At 36.9% G+C, this 18,510-nt stretch overlaps 1 protein-coding gene and 1 non-coding gene across 3 annotated transcripts; one reads left to right on the forward strand and one right to left on the reverse strand.

The window, feature by feature from the left end:
- Positions 1-948: 948 nt before the first annotated feature.
- On the forward strand, positions 949-18,350 carry LOC128681954 (zinc finger protein 892-like). Of its 2 annotated transcripts, none has more exons than XM_053766326.2 (15): positions 949-1,191; positions 1,374-1,508; positions 2,725-2,847; positions 3,289-3,425; positions 4,763-4,903; positions 5,984-6,107; positions 6,944-7,048; positions 7,703-7,854; positions 8,243-8,302; positions 9,160-9,267; positions 9,722-9,925; positions 11,259-11,395; positions 13,234-13,313; positions 13,766-13,912; positions 17,127-18,350. In XM_053766326.2, exons 1-15 carry the CDS (start codon positions 1,030-1,032, stop codon positions 17,262-17,264), a joined length of 1,953 nt encoding a protein of 650 aa, XP_053622301.1. In that variant the 5' UTR covers positions 949-1,029; the 3' UTR covers positions 17,265-18,350. The 2 variants fall into 2 exon arrangements, with proteins under 2 accessions (XP_053622301.1, XP_053622300.1); XM_053766325.1 differs by having other exon boundaries at positions 950-1,191; positions 9,154-9,267.
- TRNAQ-CUG (transfer RNA glutamine (anticodon CUG)) lies at positions 8,914-8,986 on the reverse strand. The gene has a single exon. It is a non-coding gene; the product is annotated as a tRNA-Gln (tRNA).
- Positions 18,351-18,510: the final 160 nt, after the last annotated feature.

The following is an 18,510-nucleotide window of genomic DNA, read 5'->3' on the forward strand; positions in this document are numbered from 1 at the left end:
CTAGCTTCGCCCCGGGGCTTCACTCCCGTGGGAATTTCGGGATAAAAGTACCTTATGTGTTATTCCAAGTTATATTCTATCCGTGTACCAAATTTCATAACAATTTATGTGTGAAAGAGTAACAAACATACATACATCCTGACAAACTTTCGCATTTATAATATTAGTACGATGCATGCATTTGTTCAAATTTCTACTCCCAGAAACCAGAAATTACCTATTTCTGGTTTCTGGCTTTTCAAGCTTGTATCTCAAATGCACCCGATCCACTTTGCCGCTGGCTCTAAAATCCTCAAATTTTTCATATTCTTTAACATAGTGAATGAAAATATTTATTTCATAATAGGGCATATTATGCAAAGCTCAGCATAGATGGCACTACTGGTACAACTAAGGTACACAAACATTGCCAATGGAGACAAAAAGCGCTAATTTTCAATACTGTTGCAGTAAAAATACCTTCTATGCAATCGTGGTGCGAGTTTAAAGGAAAAAGGAAGGATTTAGTGGATTATCCTGAAAATAATAACACTATTTTAGGTTATGTTCTGCATTATTTGTTCGACTGTGGTCATAAATACACTTAATTTTGACTGAAAATCTTACTTGTATGAAGTCCATATTTTAATAAGTCTTCACGTGTGAAGTGTTCCGAGCTTCTTTTCGACTGAGGCGTATCCCATAGTTTTCGAAGTTTTTTTATCTTATGGATAACGATTTTTCCCAATATTTCGGCACCCGAATATGCTAGTGTTGTATATTTTCACAAACGAATGCTTACATAATGAAAGGATTAATAAAGTACTTTAAAATAAACGTGTACCTAACATACAGTGTTGTACTCTGGCGGGATAAATGTGACATAAAAATCTTGTTATTTTCGGCTGCATATCTATAGATGACTATGCCTGACAGTCAGTCAAGAAAGAATAAAAAGTAAAACGTCTAAGCCAACGCCATATTGTTTACATTTTAACTTTGGTTTGTAAAAGTATTTCTAAGGTAATATTTTTTATTTAAACATCAAAAATGCATGAAGACGGGATTATGGATATTCCAATGATGGATGGTGATCTTAAACCTGTTCTGGAACTGATCAAACCTATATGTCGTTGCTGTTTATCTACAAATCGAAATGTTAAAGATGCATCTCTTTACCGATCGGAATTAATGGAAATAGCTGGATTGGACGTAAGTTTTAACTTTTTCTATTATTGTACACACATTAAATATGTCGTAGAACTGTCCGAATGCAACATTTTTGGAGTTTCCCCGCTTAAAAATTGTCGGATAACCTTACTCATTCTAATGACGACAATACGTGTTATTTTTCCTAAAAAGTTTGATCTGTTGATTGATTTCTTCTCCATCAGGTGACAGTATCAGATGGTCTCCCACACTGGCTGTGCTACGAGTGCTGCGCCTTACTACACAAAGCTGTCAGGTTCAAACGCAAGATCATTAGAGCACACAGTCTCTTATACGAGTACCTGACACGATGTGCCCCTGTAAGTTCATCATCGAAGTCAAGACATTTAATCAGAAACTAGACCTTTCACATCAAATTTATGTATTACTGGCAACGCCCCAGGGCTTTGCTCTCGTGGAAGTTTCGGGATAAAAAGTACCCTTTGTGTTATTCCAGGTTATTTTCTACCCATGTAGCAAATTTCGTAACAATCGGTCCAGTAGATAATGTATGAAGAGGCAACAAACAAACTTACTTTCGCATTTATAATATTAGTTACCAAAAAGCTACAAAGTACTAAAATTTCAGTCATCACCCCTCTCCAGAATATATAAATACATCTGCCCTCCTGAGACAATGGTTTGTTCAACATAATGTTGATCTCACCATTGCCCAAATAGAGATCGCGCAGGAGTTTATTTCTTAAGCTTGAGTACTGATCACATTCCAACAAAACATGAAGCAAATCTTCAGTTTTATTGCACACATTACATGCATCCAAATGGGCTTTTTTAATAAGAAAATAAAACTTGTTAACTGGAATATGACCTGATCTCACTCTGAGATTAGCGCAGTCAAACCAAGGCACAGGGTAGGGAGAACCTTGGATGGTCTTATACCATATATATACCAACTGTAACCCTGTATAACAAAGTATTAGTTAATTTAAAATTATGAAAAAAGGTATTACAATTGTGATAATGCTGAAACAAAAAATAGATATAAAACACGAAATATATGAGATGAGAGCTGACCAGTTCTCCCTGGAAGTTCAGAAATTGATGTATGGGTTAGTAGTGATTTTTTTGGATCCCTTTCTTTTGCATAATTTTTTTATCCTAATTTAATTTAGCATAACAAGTTACTTTTTTTTGACATAATAATATTTTGACATACTTGTATTTTGGCATACCTTTTCAATAAGAATAATTATAGTTTAGGCTAACGTATTTTACCATAATTTTGATTTGCATAAAGCTATAGTGTAGCAGTAGGTCAGGGTGCGGCGGGGCGGCCCTCGGGCCACACATAAGCCGCCAATATGCTTTAGAATATTATGCTTTAAAATTGTATGGTAGGTATGTGTTAAAAAAATTTTGCCTGAAACATTATGTCAAATTAATATTGTGCTTAACTATTACTATGATAAGTACAAGGACGCCATGTTAAATTGTGACATAAAATTGCATGCACAAAAATAGGGAATCTAATTTTTTATGTGTTTATCACATTAACACTATCTACCCGATTTCCAGTTTCCGATAGACGCACAAGACCCAGAGCTGAGCAAGTATGCGAGCCCCAAATTGTGCGCCACCTCTACCCTCACCGTGGACACCAGCGGACGCGGCAAAATGGGTTTCCACAAAACACTGCAGGTAATTGTGATACCACAAACGACCAGATCTAAATCAAAGGAGCGCGCTGGCTTGATGTCGTCAAAGACGATATACATGCCAATATAAAACTGTCTGAAGTGGAAATAAAAGAAAGTGTAACATGGGCTCCTGACGTTCATGGGCTGTATAAGAAACTGGGTATAAGTTATAGGCAACAGCCGCATTCCCAAAGAGTGTTGTCATCAGCCTGTCATGAAATCAAAGCCAGAACTGGCAAAATTTAAAATTTTCATTCAATACCCAAACTTTGCTCTAAAAATTTTAAGATATGTGTTGTTTTAGTTTTAAATCTCACCACGTATCACCAAGGGGTTAGGGGGGCGTTAAAAAATGCTTTAAAAAAGATCACGTGATTAATGGACGGCCCCTGAAATAAAATAAAAAATAATATGACAATATTTGTAACATTTTCTGTTTTAGCACGAGAAAACCAAGCTGAAATCTGAACTGGAGTCTCTGGGCTTGCCGTCGGAAGAGCCGCGGGCGCCGAGCGACGGCGTCAAGTCGGAGAACGAATTCTCGGACTTCGAGGACAACATCGCTTTAAACGAATTCAGGTATAGTCTTTCTTTATTTCATACTAGATGTTGCCCGGGGCTTCGCTCCCGTGGGAATTTTGAGATAAAACATACCCTATAGCAATCTTGGATAATGTACCTTTCTAATGGTGAAAGATTTTTTTATATTGGTTCAGTAGTTTCGATGATTACCCGACTCAAACGCACAAACTCACAAACGCTTACCTCTTTTTAACAATATTATAGACTATCGTCCCGTTCGCTCGGGTAAAAATATAACAAACTAACTTTGAAACTTGCAACCCCTATTTCACCCCCTTAGGGATGGAATTTCGAAATATCCTTTCTTAGCGGACGTCTCCTAGTCACAATCTACCTTCTACTCGACCGATACATACTAATATTATAAAGATGTAAGTGTTTTTGAGTTTGTATGTTTGAGTCGGGTAATCACCGAAACTACCGAACGGATTTCAAAAATTCTCTCTCCATTAGAAAGGTACATTATCCAAGATTTCTATAGGCTACATCGAGTTGTTATATATACAGGTACACGGGTAGAAAATAATCTGCAATAACACATGGGGTACTTTTTATCCTGTTATTCCCACGGGAGCGAAGTCCCGGGGCCGCAGCTAGTAATGTATATTTTTCGAGTGTGTTATATACTAACGCTGAGGTGTTGGATTTCACTCAAGACGCCTAAAGCCGCCTGTGATGACTTACGATTACACAGCGACATCTTCCGGCAATTAGCCGAACTTCTCTTCACGGTGTTTCACTTCACCGGAAGCAAGTGGTGGTCGATGAAAACTACTATACATGATGAGTCAGATTGGTATACAAACTCATGTGGCACGGGTAGGATTCGAACCTGGGACCTTTCGATCCACAGGCGGGCGTCTTAACCATTACACCACCACCGCTTTAAAATGTACACAATCTACACAAAACAAAAAATTCACGAGTCAGATTGGTATACGAATTGATGTGGCGCGTGCAGGATTCCAATCTGGGATGTTCCAATCACAAGCTGTTAACACACTAGCGCCATCTAGTTTCTTTAGCTTGCACAGACTACAAGGGGAAAATAAAATATCGATTATCTTTATCATTAATACTTTAAGAACTGAACCAACGGATGTCACTACAATTGGTTAATTATTCTATTCCTAGATGGCGCCAACTGTTCTTGTGTTTATATATAAGCTATTGCGCCTGTAATTGCCTCTTTTCGTCTCAGTTTGTATCGCAACGTAGTACAACAAATGTAATTCCTGAGTTTCTATTTTGCCATCTAAATCTTGCCACGAACCACAGCTTCAGTATGTGAATTAAGAAATTATTATTGATTGATATTAATTTTCCACTTACAGATCCTCAGTAAACCATATAACAGACGAAGATATTAAAAGCTTCTTTCAAGACACTGATCTCGTGGAGAAGAAGGAAGACAAACCGGTGAGGAAGAAGAAGAAACTGAAGAAAGCGGTGAAGATGAAGAAGAGAAAGTCTAGGTATTTGTACAAATGTGTTACAATGTGTTATTGACGATCTCGGTGGTGCAGTGGTGAAGTGCTCGCCTCTGAAACGAGAGGTCCCGGGTTCGATCCCCGGTCGGGTCATGATGGAAAGTGATCTTTTTCTGATTGGCCCGGGTCTGAGTTAGTATTCCATAACACAAGTCTCGAACTTACTTTGGGGCTAGCTCAATCTGTGTGATTTGTACTAATATTTTTATGAAATATTTTGAAAAATATTCATAAAAAACACACACACACACATATATATATATATATATATATATATATATATATATATATATATATGTATATATATATATACACATATATATATATATATATACATATATATATATATATATATATATATACACCAATCTTTGATGTTCTTTCACACATGCTGTGGATAATATTTAACTATACAGACAATATTTAACTATGCAGACAAAGTGGCAGGTGATATTTATTTATTACTATCTGTGATGTGAAACCTTTACCTTCACATTTATTATTGTTGGTCTTCTATGCGTGATAAAAAAAATCGTGACCGTGCAGTAAACCGTTGAGGAGTTCCCACGTGTGGAGACGTCCCTGGGTCCACCACACTGGTCATAATAATGCATTGTCGTCCAAACTAAACGTGTGTACAAAATTTCAGCTCAATCATATGAAGATAACTACTTCAAAATGGAGTCGGCTTAAAGCGTTGTACACAGCTGATCGTAGAAAAGCACAGAAAAAATAAAATCGAAATGGATCGAAAGGTCTCAGGTTCTTATCCTACTCGTGCCACACGAGTTTGTATACCGATCTGACTCATGTATAGCAGTTTTCATCGACCACCACTTGCTTCTGGTGAAGGAAAACATCTTGGGGAAACCTGCACACCGGTTGATTATTAACTCGTGTGTGAAATTAAGATTGCAATGGCAAACCATTCTATTAATAGTGGCATGAAAGTTGTTGTGTGTGTTCAATTCCACGTAACGACCGCGACCCTCAGCCGTGAGGAAGAACTACTGTGAAGAATACATGTTATGTTTCCTATTCTTTATAAAATATTCCCAATTACAGTGATATTAAGAGTGCAGACGAGGAAACCCAACCAAAGAATTCAATAAGGAAAGCCGTAGAAATCGACCCGGAGAAGATACGGATTGTCACTTTAAACCCCGAGGAACAGGTCAAGCAGAGAGAGGTAAGCAAAGGATAAGCGCATTTAGAACAGGTCTCCTCAATATCCCTCCGTGGATGTCGTACAAGGCGAATAAGGGATTTAAAGGTTTGCTCATAGGCAATGGATGTCGTACAAGGCGACTAAGGGATTTAAAGGTTTGCTCATAGGCAATGGATGTCGTACAAGGCGACTAAGGGATTTAAAGGTTTGCTCATAGGCAATAGTGGCATTGCCAAAGAGGGGTGACGTCAGGCCGACGGTCGGTCTTAAAATTACAGTCGAGGGCTTCGCTGCGTCACAGCCGCGGAGATGAATGAGTGAATAATAATCCCAACTAATATTAAAAGTGAGAAAGAATGTTACCTCTTCACGCACTATCTACTGGACGGATTATTATGAAATTTGGTACACGGATTGAATATAACCTGGAATAACACATAGGGTATTTTTTATCGGTGACTTTTGACGGCCTCGGTGGCGCAGTGGTAAAGTTCTTGCCACTGAACCTAGAGATCCCGGGTTCGATCCCCGGTCGGGTCACGATGGAAAATGATCTTTTTCTGATTGACCCGGGTCTTGGATGTTTATCTATATATGTATATGTTATAAAATATAGTATCGTTGAGTTAGTATCTCGTAATACAAGTCTCGAACTAACTTCGGGGCTAGCTCAATCTGTGTGATTTGTCCTAATATATTATTTATTTATTATCCAGAAATTCCCACGGGAACGAAGCTGGTACTGTGTAATTTAAAATTTGACCTATTGAAGTCTGTAAACCTTTACAGACTTCAATAGGTCAAAGTTAAAACCTTTTAACTTGTTAAAATGTATTTGTCTCGATTGTAATTTTTAGGAGGAGAGCAAAGCTGGCCTGCGTTTCCCGTTTCAATGCCAGCTGTGCTATAAAGGATTCAATTTCGAAGCGAAACTAGAAAACCACATGAGCAAACACAGACCGGTGAGTCTTTTCAAGCTTATATATATATATATATATATATATATATATATCAATACAGGTTATAACTTAATATGTTAAAATGAACTTAGCGCAGTCTGTAACAAAGTACCAACAGTGCAACCCACGCAAATTCATTTCAACTAGTTGCGTCCCGGGGCGCCGCTCCCGTGGGAATTTCGTGGTAAAAAGTACCCTATGTGTTAATCCAGGTTATATTCTACCCGTGTACAAAATTTCATAACAATCCGTCCGGTAGTTATCGCGTGAAAGAGTAACAAATATACACAAACAATCCTCACAAACTTAATAATATTAGTAGGAAGTAGGATTACAATTCGAAAGCTACGCTCAGGCTTTTGACTGACAGACAACCGACGTTTTTAAATTGTGATGTACGGAACCCTGAAAGTGACAAAGATAAATCAATTTATTCATCATAAACCAATCTATATTGTATTATTATAAAGAGGTAAGCGTTTGCGGAATTTGTATGTTTGAGGCGGGTAATCTCCGAAACTACCGAACCGATTTCAAAAATTCTCACCATTAGAAAAGTACATATACAAGATTGCTATTAACTAAGTTTTATCTCGAATATCCCACGGGAGCGAAGCCCCGGGCAACATCTAGTTAAATTATGTTTTCATTAAACAGTCGCGCGGCCCATTCGAATGTAAACTCTGCCACATGTATCTGCCAACAAGCTACAGTTACAGTGTGCACTCGCTCATACACACGCGCCGGTATGAGTGTGTGCAGTGCGGCCGGAGGATGATCGACAGGACCTCCATACTGGACCATTACAAGTGAGTGTGGTGGCGAAGGACCTAGTTGAGATACTAGAGGAACACAGTGTATTACGGTTTTTCAGAAATTTTGTACCGTTTTGAGCTTAGAGATAAAGTTTTTTTTTTTTTTTCAATTTGTGAAGGACCTAGATGGGATCCTAGAGGAACACCATGTAAAAGATTTTTCTAGTTTCAATTTACGATGGAGACAAGAGGAAAACACCGTATAAAAAGTTAGAAATTTCCTTCTACAAAAGACTCAGGTGGGAACCTAGAGGAACACCGACTATGTAAAAATTATTTTTTTTTTTACAAAAATTATCTTTTTTTTTACCACAAGCTTTTATTGTTGTCCGAAGCTAACATAGTTCGCATCGCATTTATAACATGAGTGTGGATGTTTCAGATCACAGCACGAGGGACAGTTAAAATTGTACACATGTAATGTCTGCGGTAAAGTGTCCAAGTGAGTGGAATATGAACAAGTTAAATAAATTCAAATTCAAAAAATTCTTTATTCAATTCAGGATGATATACATCACTTATTGACAACAAAAAAATTACTTAAACTAAGTCTACTGCCGGCTTCCAAAGCGCAGGTGAAGAAGAAGCGGCGCAACAAACTTCACCCGCGGCCTTTTCTCCAAGGACGTCAATTAACAAATATAGGTCTTATATATATATATTAAAAATTAGGAGGACGAATTTACATCATTATTAAAAATGTCAAAAATTTTAATAAATAAATAAAATATGTATTTCCAATAGAATTATTGAAAATTGTCACACAAAATATATATATATATATATATATAAATAAAAAGCTAAATGTACAAAACGTACGTAATAATGTCATAAATCAATTACATATGTCATGAGGATACTGCACCACGCTTGGGCCAGACATTATATTAAATAAATATATCAGGACAAATCACACAGATTGAACTAGCCCCAAAGCAAGTTCGAGACTTGTGTTACGGGATACTAACTCAACGATACTATATTTTATAACAAATACATATATAGATAAACATCCAAGACCCGGGTCAATCAGAAAAAGATCATTTTCCATCATGACCCGACCGGGGATCGAACCCGGGACCTCTCGGTTCAGAGCCGAGCACTTTACCACTGCGCCACCGAGGTCGTCAGTTATAATAATAATAACATTGTATATCTATTATATTCTACTAGCATTTGCCCGAGGCTTCGTCCGCTTCAAATTATAATTATTTTTTATCAGCGCTCTGATCACAATCATATAATTTATTTTTATATACCTTTTGACTATGTACTTTGTGACCTTTTGCATAGCAACAGCAAAACGCACAGAGGCCACATGAGGAACCATCACTCCGGAGACAGACCAAAGTGTGACCAGTGCGGGAAGACTTTTGTCAATAAAGATTCCCTTGCGGAACACCAGCAGTAAGTAACAGCTTGATTTCTTATACATTGGCATTATTGACTGATAGACCTACTAAACAACTTTTCTTATGGAAGCAAACTTAAAATCGCGAATTATAAAAAATCAGCTGATAACTATATATCCCAATTTAAGGTCACCGTACACATAATTTCTGCTGCTATCCAAAAAAGTAAGAAGATCTAGTACTATTATTACTATAATATTATAAATGGGAAAGTTTGTGAGGATTGTATGTTTGTATGTTACTCTTTTTCAAAATCTACTGGACGGATAGTTATGAAATTTTGTACACGGGTAGAATACAACCTGATACAACAAATAGCTTTTCATCGCGAAACTCCCACGGGAGCGAAGCCGCGGGGCGCGTAGTGTGATATGTCACATTTTTGTATTCTTTACATATACTTGTGTGTTTTTCTTTGTGCAATTTAAAGTTTGCAAAATACTCACTAGGATACATCAAGGCATAAAGAACTACGAGTGTTCAGAGTGCGGCGCGCGGTTCCGTACACGAACGCAGATCAAACACCATCAATTGAAACATTCTTCGGCGAAAGACTACTATTGCGTGGAATGTGACGTCAGATTCAAATCTCCGCACAACCTGAGACAGCACCTGTCTAAGAGCTTGAAACATAAGGATAAACATGCTTTCAAGTGAGTCTTTTGATACGCTAGTTTCGAGAAAACGCGCCTGGCGTGCGCCTTTGACACGCCACGCTTGTGGAAAACGTGCATAGCGTGTTTGGAGCAATGCGTGCAGTGACATCATTTAAATGTCATCATCTGAGACAGCATCCAGATTAAGTTTGAAACGTAAGGACAAACATGCATTCATGTAAGTCTTGATACGCTAGATTAAAAAAAAAATACGCCTGGTGTGTGCTTTTGACACGCCAGCTCGTGGAAAGCATAGAGTTTCGGAGAAATGCGTGGAGTGTGATATCAGAAAACACAATTTAACCCATTCTTACATTTTATATTAAATATTTTCCCCGCACATATATTAAAATGTTTGTAAGTGGAAACGTGCGTAGCTTCATATCATTCTTGATCGCGTATGTAAATTGTTTGATGATTTTCCAGCACCTGGGGTCTTACTATCATCACCTAACTCGATCCACTTTACGACCTAAACTGAACTGCATCGCGAATTCGTACCATCGACTTAATTTTTAGTATGAATGCGATTCATTTTAGGCTCCTAAATTGAACTGAGTTGCATTGGAATCGTTCTGTAAAAGTTGATGGTAGGCCTGCAGTAATAGATAAAACAAAATCGCGTCCCGCAGTCTGTCCCTATATATGCTTAGATTTTTGAAACTACACAAAGGATTTTGATGCGGATTTTTTAAATAGATGATGAACGAATGACGAATGATTCCAGAGGAAGGTATATAAAAACATAATATATTTTCGTTTTTCTCCAAAACCAACGTGTAGATAATTTAAATAAAAACTGATATAACCTTTCTTAATAAATATCAGTAATTAGCACTAAAATATTATAGTTAATTTGTGCCCACCTTATATATAACATACACAATATAGAACCCGTGCGAAGCCGGGGCGTGTCGCTAGCTTCTGAATAAATTGATGGTCACTATGTTTACACCCTTCTAAAACGGCATTACTCAGTAAAAGTATTGTATGTATGGCACCTGAAATTTATAACAAAATTCCACAACAATATAAAGATCAGAATTTAAATTTATTAAAAAAGCACCTCAGGTCCTTGCTGATTGATAAATGTTATTATAATTTGAACGATTTTTTTAAATTATAGACTCGGTTAAAAATTTAATTAATTTAATTACTTTTATTTAGTCTATTATGTTTTGTGGGATGATAGCACGCTCTCCATTTAAATTTGCATACCCGTGGACGGTGAAACATGTAGGATTAAGTTTTTCTTGTTAACACCACATTGTAAAGAACTGTAAACTCATGTTTTTGCAAATAAATAATATTTGTCTTTGTGACTTAACAGATTCGAATGCCCCCGCTGCGACAAACGCTTCGACAGCGAACGCGCGATGAACCATCACAATCTGGTGCAGCACGACGGGGTGCGGCCTCATCGGTGCGCCATATGCCCCGCCGCGTTGGCCACTAGAAGCTCATTGGGTGAGTCTCTCGGGACCACTTTTTATCGCATAACCTATTTTGTCCTATTGTTCTTTGGCATAAAATATTTTGACATAATAGGTTCAAGGCATGATTGATTTTTGGCATACGGGTAAATGTGGCGTAATTAACTTTTAGGTTGGGTTAGATTAGTTATGGTTCAAATTGTTATGCGTAAGAACGTTATGCTTAAAAATCATTATGCCATAGTAAAAGTGTGACATGTTAAATTATGACATAAAATTGTATGCATAAAAATAGGGAGTCGGGTCTGTATATAATCTTTTTGTCTGTTTTATTTGTTCATTTATTCAGAAATTAGACCTTCACAGGCACTTTTTCTCGTCAATATTTATAGTTATTTCTCACAAGCTACAAACTACTGGCATTTCGGAACGACCACTGCTGAGAAGAAATGCCGGAAGAAACTCATTTGAACAGTGTTGGTCCCGATCATGCCAGATCGGCTTACCATTATTGTTTCTTACAATGTTTTTTTCTAATAATATATAAAAGTACATAATGTATATGTAGAGTATATTTATAGATGTTTACAAAATTTTGAGTCAGTTACACGAAAATGCGAAAGTAAGCTTGTTTGTTTGTTACCTCTTCACGCGTTATCTACTGGACTGATTTTTATGAAATTCGGTACACGGATAGAAAATAACCTGGAATAACACATGGGGTACTTCCAGAAATTTCCACGGTAGCGAAGCACGCAAGCAAGCAGCTTATCTATAACTTTAAAATTGACTTATTTATATTATATCTGTCTGATATGTTACATTTAGGCTATATGATATTTTATCAGCAAGCGGTGAAATACGCTAGGGACCTGTTCATTTCTTCAAACTTTCTTTATAAAAAAAAAAGAAGCCACGTATGTCTGTCTGTATGAGGGTGAATTTCACGACTGTATGAACGCGGCGTGTAGCGTTTCATTAGTGTCGCACATTTTTTTGAATAAACAATCTTTTTTTTTTTAATTTAATATAAAAAAAAAAATTTCATTTATAAAATTAACATTATACCAGTACTTTACTTATTTATAAAATAGGATAATTAAATTGATGACTGTGTATGGTACAATTTAATAAACACTAATGACAGCCCGCGGCGGAGTTGAAAACGCTCGTTAAATTCACCCATGAAACTCAAAAACTGTAGTATGGATTTTTATACGGTTTTCACCAATACATAATGTGATACTGATTACTGAGGAAGGTTTAAGTCTATATTTTGTTTTGTTTACCCCCCGAGTGAAATACGCTAGGGACCTGTTCATTTCTTCAAACTTTCTTTATAAAAAAAAAAGAAGCCACGTATGTCTGTCTGTATGAGGGTGAATTTCACGACTGTATGAACGCGGCGTGTAGCGTTTCATTAGTGTCGCACATTTTTTTGAATAAACAATCTTTTTTTTTTTAATTTAATATAAAAAAAAAAATTTCATTTATAAAATTAACATTATACCAGTACTTTACTTATTTATAAAATAGGATAATTAAATTGATGACTGTGTATGGTACAATTTAATAAACACTAATGACAGCCCGCGGCGGAGTTGAAAACGCTCGTTAAATTCACCCATGAAACTCAAAAACTGTAGTATGGATTTTTATACGGTTTTCACCAATACATAATGTGATACTGATTACTGAGGAAGGTTTAAGTCTATATTTTGTTTTGTTTACTCCCCGAGCGAAGCCGGGCCGGAACGCTAGTTAGTAATAATTACGCCGCGAGTGTCACTTTGACACGTTAAGACAGATGTGATAAAATGTGACTGGCGTGTTTGATGTAGTGATGTAACTGTAATATAATACTTGTTACAGCTAAACACACCCTGGCAGTGCACGCGGGCAGGCGACCACCTCCGCGCCACGTGTGTGACACGTGCGGCAAAGCTTTTCGGGTTCGTGCACTATTGATATTATTTTTCATAATAATTGTTTAATATTAACCATATAGTTATGTAATATTTTGATTGTGTATGGTCAATCTAGATGGCGCTGTTCGAAATTAGAACGCGACATTGTTTAGTTTCTGCTATATACAGGGTCACTGGTATCAAACGCAAAACCTCCTAAAGACTACTCGGGTACATCGAAACGAGCAACTTTTATTCTAATACTTTTGTTCTAAATATACAATTTAATTTGCGATTCTACACAACTCTTATATAACAGTTGGCCTCAAAGTGGCATAAACTTGTTTGTTATATATTTTTACAGTAATCGTGTCTGACAATGTCTATATAATATCTGTTTATATAAATTATAAAACAGATAAAATCATTTTGGTCGAAAAGCCCACTTTCTATATCCGGTAGACTATTTAACTGAATATCGATACATAAATTGCCAGGGTAAAAGCGTGTTGACGAATCACGTGCGCACGCACACGGGCGAGAAGCCGTACGCGTGCGCGCACTGCGGCCGCAAGTTCTCGCAGCGCACGGCCATGCGCACGCACGTCAACCTCGTGCATCTGAAGCTGCCCAGGCAGGCCAAGGTATTAAATAAATAATAAATAAATAGGGACAAATGACACAGATTGAGTTAGCCCTAAAGTAAGTTCGAGACTTGTGTTACGGGATACTAACTCAACGATACTATATTCTATAACATATACATATATAGATAGACATCCAAGACCCGGGCCAATCTGAAAAAGATCATTTTTCATGTTGTCTTGACCGGGATTCGAACCCGGGACCTCCACTGTAGCAGTCCGGCATGATGACCATTAAGCCACGGAGGTCGTCAAAGGTGTGTGCGGGGCCAGACGGAACTGGTCATCTGGTCTCTCATATATTTGTGTAATCATATAACCTGTTTTGATATACTTTTTGACTATGTACATTGTGTATCTTGATATGTTATTGGGGGAAAATATGTAAGAAACAATAATGGTAAGCCGATCTGGCATGATAGGGACCAACACTGTTCGAAGAGTTTCTTTCGGCGTTTCTTCTCAACAGCGGTCGTTCCGAAATTCCAGTAGTTTGTGAGTTTATTTCAGACATATAGTCTTATCATTTATAAATAGGTGCATTCCCTTAAATTCGAGTAGCTAAATCATGGTTGGGCAAAAACCTCCCCTCTCTCTTTCCACGTATCCCTGTCTCTCTCATTATTATTATTATTATGTTTTTATCACTTTAAGCTCTCAGCCGAGGCTGGCATTCTAATGATAAACACGGGCCATGACCAAGTGGCTATCATTTTTAGGGTAGATTAAGGGGGTCAGTCCGTGTGTCGTTGGTATTTATGTTGTAGGTGTCAGTGTCTGTAGAGTCCATAAACTTCCTAACTATTCGACAGGTATTAAGAATTGCTGCTTTCTGCATATTAATATATGTAAGGGGTTTGAGATTGAGTAGCTTGAGGGAATTATGCAAATGCTTGGGAATAACACCAGTTGTGGACAATACAATGGGAACTATGAAAACTTCATCTTGATTCCATATCCTATATATTTCATCTTTTAGGTCTGTGTTTTTGTGAATTTTTGAATTTTTTTTTTTTTTTATTTTTGAATTTTTATTATTTTTTTTTTTTTTATTCCATTTTATTCTCGGGTTTTAACCCGGTAATTTTAACGATATATACGGGCCGAAGCCAAGTAAAAACAGTGAAATTTTATTAAAAGTTTGATAGTTGAGAGAGAACATGGTTTGTATGAGACGGAAATGAAGGTGTATGAGTAGCGTCTGTCTGTAGAAACTTTCTGACCAGGCGGCATGTGTTTAATATGACTGCTTTTTGCATTAAGGTATAGATGTAAGGGGACAGATTGAGTGTCTTGAGGGATGTATGCAGTTGCTTGGGTATTACTCCTGTACTTGATAGCACTATTGGAACTATCGTAACTTTTTGAAGATGCCAAAGTCTTACTATTTCATCTTTTAGTTCAGTATACTTTGAAAGTTTCTCTGCTATGGTGCTTTGTAGATTGTGTGTGTTAGGGATGGCTATGTCAATCAAGTATGCGGTTTTATCAGTTTTATTAACTATGGTGATATCTGGTCTATTGTAATGGACAGTGCGGTCAGTAAGAATTGCTCTATCGAAGTAAATTTTGGTTGCGGAGTTTTCTAAAACAGTTTCAGGTATGTACTTATAATAGGGTTTAATAGATTCTACAAATTTAAATTTATATGCAAGGCTTTGGTGGACAATATTGGCTACTTGGTCATGTCTATGCTTGTAGTCTGTTTGGGCTATAGATTTGCAGGCACCAGTGATATGTTGTATTGTTTCCGGTACACTATTGCATTTTCTGCAGATGTCTGATACATTTTGCTTCATAATATATTTTTGATAGTTTTTGGTTTCTATAACTTGGTCTTGTATTGCCAGAATGAAGCCTTCTGTCTCTGGGAAGAGTTCTCCTCGTCTTAGCCATGCGTTCGACGCTTCTTTGTCGACATTAGTTTGGCATAAGTCTTGGTAATGCCTCCCGTGTAAAGACTTGGCGGCCCAATCTCTAGTTTTGGTCTTATTGTCAACTATTTCTTCATTTTTTTGGATTAATGGATCATTCATATTTAAGGGTGTACATTTATGGTCATTAAAAACTATTGCTCTATGTAATGTGGATAAGTTTTGTCTATTGTGGAAGTATTTGCGTAATGTCGTGATTTGTTTGTTGTGCAAATTGTTCACATCTATTAATCCTCTCCCTCCTTCTTTTCTCGGTAAAGTAAGTCTTTGCGTGCATGACCTCGGGTGATGTTTTCGCTGTTTTGTTAATGTAGTGTTTATAATCCTTTGTAGTGACTTTAATTCTGTTTTTGTCCAATTAATTATTCCGAATGAGTAAGTTAGTACTGGTATGGCATATGTATTAATTGCTTTAATTGTGTTTCGGGCATATAGATGTGATTTCAGTATTACATTTAGACGGTGGCGGAATTGTTGGGTCAGTTTTGATTTTGTTTCTTTATGATTAATTTGCATAGATTGGTTAAAGCCTAAATATTTGTAAGTGCTGTGTTCATCTAAGGGTTCAATTTGTTGTCCAGTTTCTAGAGTGTATCGATGTTGATAGTTCTGCCCATTTATACATGAATTAATTCTACACTTATCTAGTCCGAACTGCATTTTAATGTCATTTGTGAAAGTTTCTACTATTTTTGTGAGTTGATCGAGTTTGTCTTCGCTGTCGGCATATAGTTTTATATCGTCCATGTATAGTAAATGACTTAAATGTGTTACGTTACGTGTCTGTCTGTCTGTTTCTGTATAATCTAGTGGATATCCTTTTAAAGAGGTGTTAAGTAAGTTAGATAAAGGATTTAGTGCAAGGCAAAACCATAATGGACTTAGCCCATCTCCTTGGAAGATGCCACGTTTTATTTTTATTGGCGCAAATTCTTCCATTTGATCGGAGGTAGCGCTTGGCAGAAGTTTAAGTTGGGTAGACCAGTTAGACATAATTATTTTGAGGAATGAAATGATTTTTGGGTGGATTTTATATATTTCTAAAACCTGTATTAACCATGAGTGGGGGACAGAATCGTAAGCTTTTTGGTAGTCTATATACATTGTAAATAGATTAGATTTGGATTTTTGGGCTTGTTTCAAAATTACCGAGTCTATGACCAATTGTTCTTTGCAACCCTGACACATTTTTCTACAGCCTTTCTGCTGTTCGGCAATATTATTATTTTATTTATTACTACTTTTTATCAAATTTACAAGACTCACTTTCCCACTGTCAGATGAAAGAAGTGACGGCCGAGGCGCGCGATCCCAAGCTCGACGTTTACGTCAAGGAGGATCAGCCGCTGGTGTTCGACTCCTGGAGCAGGCCTCAGCTGCCGTGCGACGTCTACTTCACTGTGACAGCTGGTCCTTAGAATCCCATAATGTCCAAGTCGATTCCCTATTCTTATGCATACAATTTTATGTCATAATTTAACATGTCACACTTTTACTGTGACATAATGATTTTTAAGCATAACGTTCTTACGCATAACAATTTGAACCATAACTAATCTAACCCAACTTAAAAGTTAATTACGCCACATTTACCCGTATGCCAAAAATCAATTATGCCTTAGACCTATTATGTCAAAATCGTTATGCCAAAGAACAATAGGACAAAATAGTTTATGCTATTAAAAGTGGTATCGTCGGAGTCACGCCGGGGGTTTTCAGAGCGTTTCGTCCGCTGCGGCCGCGCTGTGATTACAACTTTTAACAAAGACATGAATTAGTTTTACTATCAGTCTTTGAAATAATGAATCTGTGCTGTGGTAATGTCAATTTTATGAATGATTGATTTTGGAAATGATTCCTTCGTTAAGAAAATTGACGGATTGTAATGACCGCGCGGCCGCAGCGGTCGAAACGCACTGAGAACCATATAAGAGAGGCCCGATTCTCAAAAATAATTAATAATATGATAAATATTTTTGGTAATTTTGTAAATTTTCTTAAATTTTGCTATTTAACACTTTTGTCCATACTGTTAATAAAATTCAAATCTATTTTATTATTAAAATAAATAGATATGCTTTCGTGAACGCAAACGATGCGTGTGCGCAGGTTTAATATAGTTGCAGAAGATCACAATTGAAATTGTTTGTTCCAATCTCGTACAGTCAACACCACATGAACCTACCCAAATTAATTGCAAACTCGCCTCTATTACCACGCCTTAGAGGTTCATGCACGGTAACTTGATGTGCTGCATGATTTAAAATTTAAGAAAATAACGTCGATTGATGCGAATATACATACATACATTTTAACCGAGATAGGTTCGATCACTTCCGTTATAATGTATGAAATATTCGCTTTTTTATGTACACTGGAGTAATGCTAAAACAGACGAAATACCAACAAAATAACGTTCGTTGAAAACTGAGCTCTAAAGCGTTCTCTGTGGGCATACTTTGCATTGTCTAGATGTGAGCATTCCGCTAAATTGTTGTCAATGTTTACATTGACAACAATTTAGCGGAATCATGGAATATGTCTTTAGCGGACGATTTAAAGCTGATATTTCAATGAACGTCATCATGCCGGGTGGGAGCGGTGTCGTATTGCAAATGTCAAGCAAAGTTGAATCTTATTATGGCTAACAGTGAGGTGATATTG

This window comes from Plodia interpunctella, chromosome 29 (assembly GCF_027563975.2).
Source record: "Plodia interpunctella isolate USDA-ARS_2022_Savannah chromosome 29, ilPloInte3.2, whole genome shotgun sequence".
Classification (NCBI taxonomy): Eukaryota; Metazoa; Arthropoda; class Insecta; order Lepidoptera; family Pyralidae; genus Plodia; species Plodia interpunctella.

What these genes read in the sequence shown, in the direction of transcription:
- LOC128681954 (XM_053766325.1), top strand. Translation starts at nt 1,030, where the DNA reads ATGCATGAAGACGGGATTATGGATATTCCAATGATGGATGGTGATCTT. An exon ending in TGGAAATAGCTGGATTGGAC is followed by an intron (nt 1,192 to 1,373) that starts GTAAGTTTTAAC and finishes CTTCTCCATCAG; the next exon opens with GTGACAGTATCAGATGGTCT. An exon ending in CGTGCGGCAAAGCTTTTCGG is followed by an intron (nt 13,314 to 13,765) that starts GTTCGTGCACTA and finishes ATAAATTGCCAG; the next exon opens with GGTAAAAGCGTGTTGACGAA.